Genomic DNA, 9,736 nt, shown 5'->3' with positions numbered 1-9,736 from the left:
TTATTTGTCGTAAATCAAAATCAACACGAGTTTCCTTTTAAGAAAATAAGAATAAAAGAAAAAACCTTTTCTAAGTGATGATATTTTATTGTTTGAACTCATGATCACACTTCAACCTCAAAACAAATCAATCGTCTGTGTCAACTTTTGAAAAATGCGAATTTTTGTTAGATCCTTTTTATATTATACAACTGAATAATCTAAATAGAAGAAAAGTATACATATAAAACCAAATTCCCTGTAGAGTGTCACACGATTACTTTCATACTATGTCTAACAATCTAATAAAAAAAACATAACATGTGAGAAAGTGAGAAACTATCACCCGGCCATAGACGTGCACAAAATCGGGTATTTTCTAAACCCGGAACCGGGTAGGAACCGATTCCGGGTATGGTCAACAAAAGTCAAATCAGGTTCGGATAGAAACCGGTTTTGCGGGTCGGGTTTTGACCGGTTCCTCCGGGTTTTTTCGGGTTTTGACCGGGTATTTCCGGTTCCGGGGAGAAATCATATACCTGGTCCTACCCACATGTAGGGTACGGGTAGGAACCATCCGGAACCGGTTATTTTGTGCACCTCTACCTATAGGTGCACAAATCGGGTTCAAATGGAAAACCCGAACCGGTTCCAAACCGGTTTTTTCACACCGGGTTGTAAAATGGCACCGGTTCCAATCAAGAACCGGTTCGGTTCCTGACCCGAGCTGATGCCTAGATATGCGAACTTTTAAGAACCGGGTAGGGTATGAACCGGAGCCGGTTTTTACGTAAAAACCGGTTCCACCGGTTTTTTTTGAAATTTAAATATTAGAGCCGTTAGGAACCGGTTCCAACGGCTATATAGCCGATTTTGACCGTTGGAACCGGTTTTTTAACTATAAATAGGTTATTTTCTTACTATAAATAGCAAGGTTTGTTTGTTTACTTGTTAAACCACTTCCAAAACTATAAAACACACTCCAAACCACAATTAACCTTAAACCGACAACAAATGGCAACCAATGATGACGTTATGGTGATCGAAACAACAAGATGCCCCGATGTTTGGGTTCATTACGATTTGTGTCTCATGACCGACTCACATGAGTTGGCACGTTGCAAATATTGCTCGAAGTTTCTTAAAGCAGGGTCCAACTCGACATTACGAAAACATACGAATAAGTATTGTCGAGAGAAAAGAAGATTGGAAGCTAAAAAAACGGAAGTGGGAGAGTCGTCCGGCTCTACAACCCAAAAATAAGTATTCCCGGATTAAAACGACGGACTTTGTTTTTTATGTTTTAGTTGTTATGTTTAGTATCGTTTATGTTTTAATAATGTTTGTAATAGTTAGTTTTTAAATATAGGAAACAAGTTATATATAGGTTTGTAATAGTTAGTTTTTAATGGAAACAAGTTATATATAGGTTTGGGCATCAAAAACCGGTTCCAACGGCTATATTACCGTTGGAACCGGTTCCAACGGATCTATTGTCTCAAAAACCGGTTCCAACGGCTATATTACCGTTGGAACCGGTTCCAACGGCTATATTACCGTTGGAACCGGTTCCAACGGCTAATTGGTGTCTAAAAAACCGGTTCCAACGGCTATATTACCGTTGGAACCGGTTCCAACGGCTAGTTTGACTTTTGTTTGACCCTTCAAAAAAAACCCGTCTGAACCAGTTTTTCCGGGTACGAACCGAACCGGTTCCAATTAAGAACCGGGTAGGAACCGGGTTGAAACTGGTACTGACATACAAATAGGAGAACCGGGTACGATTTTCGGGTACAAAAATACCCAAACCGGGTATTGTTCCAACCGGGTTGGAACTGGAACCGGTTCCGGTTCGGTTCCACCAGTTAAGTTCCGGAACCGGTTTTTTTGTGCACGTCTACCTCTACCCGCCCACAAGGACACAATTCACTTTAAATTTAACAAAGGACATGTGGTCCATTTGTATCTAGCTTCAGGCATAAAAAACATTTTTGTCAAACTACAATCTGCTTTTAAACTCTACGGTAGTTGTGTTTATACGATCTTCAAAAGCAGTTACTCGTTAGCATGTTTTCGTTTGTATTTAGTATGAACGATATCAACCCATACCTACTTGACCCAAACAAACAGAAGTCTTATTCACAACTACCACGTTTCAATAAACAACTAAATAAACAAGAGTCCAGAATAAGATGGCTTACAAAAGAATATGCCATCTCCGAATGTTTACAACAATCTTCACTAAAATAAATTCGACGTTTTCACACCAATTTCTCTCGAAATAATACACTTAATGCACGTATGACAAATCACAACAATCATTAACCTACCTGTCAAGCTCTCTCAATATACTCAACAAAGAAAGGAAAAGATTAATGATATCCAGATAGAGAGCCACAGCAGCCCAGATGTACTCATCATATGTGTATCGTTTGATCAAATTATCAGTGTCGTATACGATGTAGCCACAAAAGATTATAGCAGATAGACCAGCATATATCATCACCGAAATCTTCCCCAAAGGAAAGAATATCTGCAATAACATTTAAGAAGAGTTAATAACAAGTTCACAACCCATAGACAAAACATCTAAAGAGAATGATAGACGGACCTGAATGAGTGAGAATACGAGAAGAACGATAATGGCACCAAACAAGAAGGGACCCAAGAAATTGAAGTCATAACCTCGTCTTGCAGCCCAAAACGTGAATAAAGTGAGACTCACAACCACCGCTGCTGTTAGTATAACAGCTTCCAAAATGACCTTTCCTGCAATTGTTTTACATTTTCACATAATTGAACAAGTTGTTTCTAAAGTACAATTAAAAGATGGCGTTTGGTTAATTGCAGAAAACAATAGCTAAATCTTCTCCAATTTATAAAGCTACAATAGAGTTTGAAATTGCAAATAACAATTTGAACTTTGCAAACGGTTACAAATAAAACAGTATGCTGCAAGTTGGCTGCCATATTTGCAAAACCATGGTCCTGAACCAGTTTGGGACATATAACCTTTGATGAAACATGTTGAAAGTTTAATAACAACTTAACCTTACAACTTATAAGTAGCCTTCCTAAAAATGAATTGAGATACAACACCCTCTATAATAGCTACAAGAAGTAACGATTACTCCCCTATAAACTGCATACAGGGGGTGTTTGGGATTGCTTATTTTCACTAACTTATAACTTATAAACTTATTGAAAAGTAATAAGATGTTTGGGATTGCTTATATTGTGAGAGGAAAAGTTCTAGAAGTTACACTTTTGTAACTTATTAACTTAATGAAAAGAGGCAAAATAAGGAATCCCAACACCCCTATAGATATGAATAAACAGTTCTTGGACCATGACAATATTGTGTTATCCCCAAAAAAATCAAATACTAATATATACAATTTGCTAGCTGCTGCATAGTGCATAACTGCCTATGCAATGTACGTCTCTAATATATGCCTGACTATAGAAAATCAACTCTACTACTACATATAACTATGTGCTTACGCCCAAAAAGGCGAAATACACTGATAAAGAAGGGCAATAATATTGGTACTTAATAGTATCTCGTTATCCTAACTTCTACAACTACAAAAACATGATGAAACCAATAACTTGGGACTCATCTTGTTGCATCATCATTTATGTATTTCACATTTCACTATCATCTTATATACGATAGTCAAGTGTAATCCCATCGCTAAACTAAATTATTCAATGACCACTAGAACACTATACACCATAACTAATCTCACATTTCAATGCAGAAATATGATTTGAGATTACCAGCACCGTACTGAAAAATACCGATACCAAAAACAAGTAAAACCATATACCGAGTACCATACCGAAGTTTCGATTTTACTCTATCCATAAGGCAAGTAACCGAAATGTAAAATTTGTCAATTAGATATAATTTGTAGTTAATTCATAAACTAAACAAATTCAACAATATCTTCAACTTACCGCTAGTAAACGCACACGTCAAACCAACAGCAAACGCCAACGAGATAGTAAAAATCCCAAGCAACACGTAATTAACCGGATGCCGCTGATAATAACACGACAACGGACAAAGCGCTGCACCACAAAACAGATATCAATCTCATAACCACACAAAACTCATAAAAACAAACAATTAAACAAAATCCCAAAAACATTTCCATACTGATGAACGGAGTGATGATGATTAGTATATAAACAGCGAGTCCGCCGCTAGTAGTTGTCAGGAAAGTGACAACGGGATGGTATGAAACAACAAAGGCGCCGACGGCGACGGTGAGGAGTAACTGTATGGCGACGATGGTGTAGATCTTACGGATGAATGACCACCGGAGATCCGGTGACTCCAGCATCGTTGGGTATAGTGGTTCGGCTGTGCCCCATTCTACGTCGGTGGGTTTCGAGAAGGTTCGATTCCACATGGTGAATTATGAATGAATGGATGAACGCGTGTGTGATTTGATCGGAAATGGGGTAGTTAGGGTTTTGAATTTGTATTTGTATAATATATATAAGGACGAAGACGAGAAGATGAGTGGTATAACGCTGGATGTTTCTAGGCAGCCTTGTTGAAATCTAATCTAATTTACTTAACTATTAAGTTTTTCTTAACAATGTGTTCCCGAGTTTTATTTAAGAAGAAAAAAAGAGGGGAGGAAAATAATTTACTTAACTATTAAGTAACTATTAAGTTTACTTAATAGTTAACTATTAAGTAACTTAATAATTTACTTAACTATTAAGTTTTTCTTAACAATGTGTTCCCGAGTTTTATCTTAACAATATTGAGTTTTATTTAAGGAGAAAAAAGAAAAGATGGAGAATTAAAAGAGAAAAGAAAGAGAGGGGAGGAAAATATGTCACTTCATTTCGTGTTCCCGAGTTTAATGAAAATGGAAGGAAAGGGAAAGAAAATGTAGGAGTTAATAGGCAATTAATAATACAAACACATTTTCTCTCATAATCTCTCCAATTTGGAAAGATGTTATACACTTAAATTTTCTAGTATTTTCTCTCCCTTCCCCTCCCCTCTCATCCTTAAAAAATCTCTGGAACATGATTCATTCACATTTTCTTCTCCTTTCCTTCCCCTCCACTCTTTAAATAAGACTCGGGAACACAGCGTAAGAGCTTTCCAGTCTCGGTTATGTGTAGTGGAGGGGCTATAAATTAGGCGAATTGCAACACGTGAGACAAAAAAGAGTAGAAATTTGTTTTTGGGGTGTAATGGTGTTGTACCCCTCCAGGGGCCGTTACTATTTTTTATTATTTTATTTTTGTAATTAAACTAGAAAAACAAAAACTATTTAAGTTATTAAAATTTATTAAATTAACTAAGTAAAAAGAATTATAAATTATAATCAAAATATAAATTATAATCAAAATAAAAAAACACACCAAAAAATAAAATAAAAATACATATAAAAATACCAATCTATTCATTATCTTCGCCCTCGTCTTCATCTTCGTCATTGTTCTCCTCCTCGTCTCTGTTTTCCTCCTCGTCTTCTACTTCAACTTCAACGGGACGATTATCCCACACATGAAGTTGGTTATGTATCTCACTTGATGTGAGCCCGTGAATGTTTTGCATTCGTTGCTCTGCGGTTGGTTCAGGGAACTGTTCTAGAACGCTTCCTGGTATATAGTGTTGACATATTGCTTTGCCAATGTCTTCTAAAATCATATTATGCAATATGATACACGTATACATGACATCGCTTATTTTTGCCATTGTCCATACACGACATGAGTTTTTCACAAAATGCCAACGTTTTTTTAGAACCCCGAAACACTTCTCAATATCTTTTCGCGCGGACTCTTGCTTCTTCTTAAAGTATTCTCTTTTTTATTCGATCGGGTCTTGAAACGTTTTGACGATGATCGAGTACTCTAGATATATCTCATCTCTCAAATAGCATGTGTGACGATAGATGGTATCGTTGGCATAAAACGGTAAGACCGGTATGCTACGGCCTATGTAATACTCTAGCACGGGGGACGCATTGAGAACGTTTATGTCGTTGTTGGGCCCGGCGAAGCCGAAGTAGGCCGACCAAATCCAGAGGTCGTGTGAACAAATGGCTTGAAGACTAATCGTTGGTACTCCATGGTCACCACGAGTGTATTAACCTCGCCGTGCGGTAGATAGTTGCCACACTCCCGATGCATGCAATCTATACTCCTAATCATGTCGCGGAAAGAACGTTTACTTTCGTGTACATCATATATGCGAGTCAGGTCGTTTGAAGTTGGAATCCTCATATAACGACCAGCGTATAATTGTATTATTCCTATACAAATAAATTATTAGAAAATATTTATATTAAAAACAATAATTAATGTAAACAATTTAAATTTTACCGATGAAAAAAATTCTCCAACGAGTCTCGCGTCGTTTTCTCAGCCATCTTTATATACTCGTCGTTGATGTCGGTCATGTTGCCGTATGCGAGGATGCGTAGCACCAAAGTACACTTTTGGATGGTGGTGAATCCTAAATATCTCTTGCGTCGGGTTTTTGTTGAAAATATGTATACTTTCGCTCCAAATCTCCCACGATGCGCAAAAATAAACGCTTAGACATCCGAAAACGACGTTGAAACGTTGCGTCGTTAAATGTAGGTGTGTCGTTGAAGTAATCCTTCATCAAACGATCGTTCGCTTTGTTACGATCCCGAAGGATATACGATCGTCTACGTGGCAACGAAGAGCTAGTAGAGCTAGACACTATATTATTGGCGACGATCTGGATTACGCTTATGACGTCTTCTGTCTCCTCCAAAGCTAGTTGTTGCATTTGACAAATTCTCTGACTCTCCTTAATTACTTGATCCCAAATTTCGGAAGAGTTCAGAAAATCCGGGGGTCCATTTTGAGATAGTATGAAATGAAAATGTGACGAAGTATGAAATGATGAAAATGGTTGAATTAGTTTGGTATTTATATTTGAATTTGTGTATGATATGGTGAAAATGGTTGAATTGGTTTTGTATTTATATTAAGTTTTTTAATTAATTTTTTTTTAAACAAGTGACCGTTCAACGTCACTTTAATTTTTTATTATTATTTACACAAAGCAGCTAGCGACAAATAGTCGCCCCCCCTATCGCCCCACGTTTCGCCGGGGGGGGGGGGGGTGTGCTCGCCCACTTTGCCCAAACTCTCCCCAAATTTATGTCCACTACGGGTGGCCTAAGATTAACAAGTATGTAAATTATAGGGTGAGGTTTTGAATGGTTGTGAGTATAAATTATAGATAGGAGAGTGATTTATTGTAAGAGCAACTCCAATGGATTGCTCAGTTCTAAGGTGACAACATTCAGAATTATGAACTGAATAAATACACATTGGAGGTGATGTTCAGTTTAAAACATATCCACAAAACTGAATGTAAGTAAATATTAGACCCAATGTAATTAATTTTCACTTAATTTTGAAACCAATTTCAACCCTCCTCTTTAATTATTTTTCTTTTTGAATTCGAAAATAGTTTCTTTTTCTTTGTTTTTACTTATAAAAATTATTAATAAAAACACATTATTGTTTATTTCATTTGGAAAAAAAGTAATACTTTTTTAACGTGTTTGCATGTGGTTGTTTTATTTATTGTTTATATAATTTTAAATTTTTATTTATAAAATTTATATGATTTTTATTTTAAATCTATTTACTAGAACTTGTTTTATTTTTAAATAATATGAAATAATAAATAAGATACCTATAAAAGTATTTTTAGTTTATAAAAAGAAAATATAAAAGTATGTGATTATGTAGAATATATGGGTGTTTAAAAGTGGATGTAGTATTGGAGGAGAAATAAGAGTTTTTAGTGTTCGAAAGTTAATGAGTGGAAATCTGATGTGACACATTTAATTTCATTTTAGTCATCCACCATTGTGGATGCTCTAAATTTGGGGAAACAAAGTTTGCCTCTATTTATTTTTTAATATTTGTTGAATTGATTGTGAGTAGAGAAGAGTAAAAACTGTAATGATAAACATATAAAAAATTGTCTGGTCCCCGATTCACTCACTTAAGTACACAATAATCAATCTCGTAACCAACACAAACGTGTTGACAAGACGGTTATGAAATTTTGCTTTTGTGAAGAATCAATGAATATTAAAGGCGGAATCAATAATACTCAAATTGTTGCTTAACAGACATGTTGGTGCATAAATGTCAGTAGTTCATATGTCTAGTGTCTGTAATCGAGTCTGTAATATTGTTTATGTATTTGTTTGTTTAAAGCGAAGTTGTTGACAAGTTCGCTTAGGCTAAGCGAACTTGTTAACCAAGCGAAGTTGTTGACAAGTTCGCTTAGGCGAACTTGTTAACCAAGCGAAGTTATGGACAACTTCGCCTGAGGCGAAGTTGTCGTGTATTTATATAGGTTACGGCTAGTTGTTCAAGTTGTTCGTGTAAGTCAGTTATTGTTCGTGAGTCAAGTGACGTGAGGTCGAGAGTCTGTAACTGTGATTATATCACGTGTTGAGTTATTAATATAACGTGTGTTTGTTCGTATCGTATTCGTGTGTTCGTGTGTTTGTGTTCTACGTCCGTAACGATCTACACAGGGATTCCGCACCTGTGTATATCGGGATATCTCGTGTGATCCGTCCAGGGAACCTACAATTGGTATCAGAGCATTTGCTCGATTGTGTGGTTCGGGATATTCACGCGGGTGTAGAATTCGTCCCGTTTCGACTTTTCGCGGGACGTGTTTTCGGTGTTTTTGCTCATTCTAACCTCCTACCAGTGTGTTCAAGCCTTTAAACCGTCAAAAACCTCGTTAAAATCCGTTTTACAGATCTGCAGAAACTGTGTTGTTCGTCAGGCGAAGTTGTTGTTCATTAGGCGAAGTTGCCGTCAGGATACGTAGGGTTTCGGCGAAGATATAAGGAGAGGCGAAGTTATTCACAACTTCGCCTACTTTTTCAAGTTCGCCTAACTCAGCGAAGTTCTCTTCAAGTTCGCCTACTTCCTAAGTTCGGTCACCCTAAGCGAAGTTATTCTCAACTTCGCCTAGTCACGCGAATTTAAGAAAGATCCAGCGAAGTTATTACTTAAGCGAAGTTATTCTTAACTTCGCCTACAGTACTTTATTAAATAAAAAAAAAAAAATTTATTTTTCAGGTTTCTTCTCTTCAAGAAGGATGTCGTCGATCAACATCTCGGAGCTTGTAAAGATGGAAGTTGAAGCGGGGTCAGCTACAAAGGCCCCAAAGTTGCTGAAGGGAACCGATTTTGTCGCATGGAAGGATCGGTTCATCCAATATGTAAAGTACCAGGATGCGAAAATGTGGGTGTGCATCCAAGATGGCTATATTCCACCTGTAATGGAGTACGAAGGTAGGGACCAGATCAAAAAGTACAGTAAGATGGAAGAGGAAGAGAAGAAGATGTATGAGGCCGAGAGCAAGGCCCATGCTGCAATCACAATGGCTCTTCCACAGGAGATCCTCCATACATTCAGAAAATACACATCAGCTAGAGAGCTTTGGGAAGCTCTTGAGAACAGATTTGAAGGGAATGTAGGAATTCGAGCTTCAAAAATCAAATTGCTCAAAACTCAGTTTTCCGTCTTCAAATTTTTGAAGAACGAATCTCTAGATGATATTATCACCCGATATTATCATCTAATGACTGAGCTGAGCAACTATTCTATTTCCTACCGAGAAGAAGAAATAGTTGAGAAGCTTCTCGATGCCCTCCCACCAAAATGGGAGATGTATACTGTACTGATGAGGGAAGA

At 37.0% G+C, this 9,736-nt stretch overlaps 1 protein-coding gene across 1 annotated transcript; it reads right to left on the bottom strand.

The window, feature by feature from the left end:
• Positions 1-2,114: 2,114 nt before the first annotated feature.
• LOC143605426 (protein LIFEGUARD 2-like) lies at positions 2,115-4,473 on the bottom strand. Its single transcript, XM_077081536.1, has 4 exons — positions 4,145-4,473; positions 3,943-4,056; positions 2,591-2,748; positions 2,115-2,512 (listed from the first exon to the last, which is right to left on the bottom strand). The coding sequence occupies exons 1-4, from the start codon at positions 4,398-4,400 to the stop codon at positions 2,306-2,308; spliced, it is 735 nt and encodes a 244-aa protein (XP_076937651.1). The 5' UTR covers positions 4,401-4,473; the 3' UTR covers positions 2,115-2,305.
• Between the last annotated feature and the right edge of the window lie 5,263 nt (positions 4,474-9,736).

Source organism: Bidens hawaiensis, unplaced genomic scaffold, assembly GCF_021521415.1.
Source record: "Bidens hawaiensis isolate Kalapana, Puna unplaced genomic scaffold, B.hawaiensis_p1.1 tig00069316_1, whole genome shotgun sequence".
NCBI classification, from domain to species: Eukaryota; Viridiplantae; Streptophyta; class Magnoliopsida; order Asterales; family Asteraceae; genus Bidens; species Bidens hawaiensis.
The sequence above is the reverse complement of the archived record's forward strand: the minus strand, read 5'-3'. Positions and strand labels throughout refer to the sequence as shown.

Excerpts from the sequence above, each read along its gene's own strand:
- LOC143605426 (XM_077081536.1), bottom strand. The coding sequence starts at position 4,400 with ATGTGGAATCGAACCTTCTCGAAACCCACCGACGTAGAATGGGGCACA. Across the intron at positions 4,057-4,144 it reads CATCATCACTCCGTTCATCA|CGCTTTGTCCGTTGTCGTGT; the intron begins GTATGGAAATGT and ends TTTGTGGTGCAG. Across the intron at positions 2,513-2,590 it reads TCGTATTCTCACTCATTCAG|ATATTCTTTCCTTTGGGGAA; the intron begins GTCCGTCTATCA and ends ATGTTATTGCAG.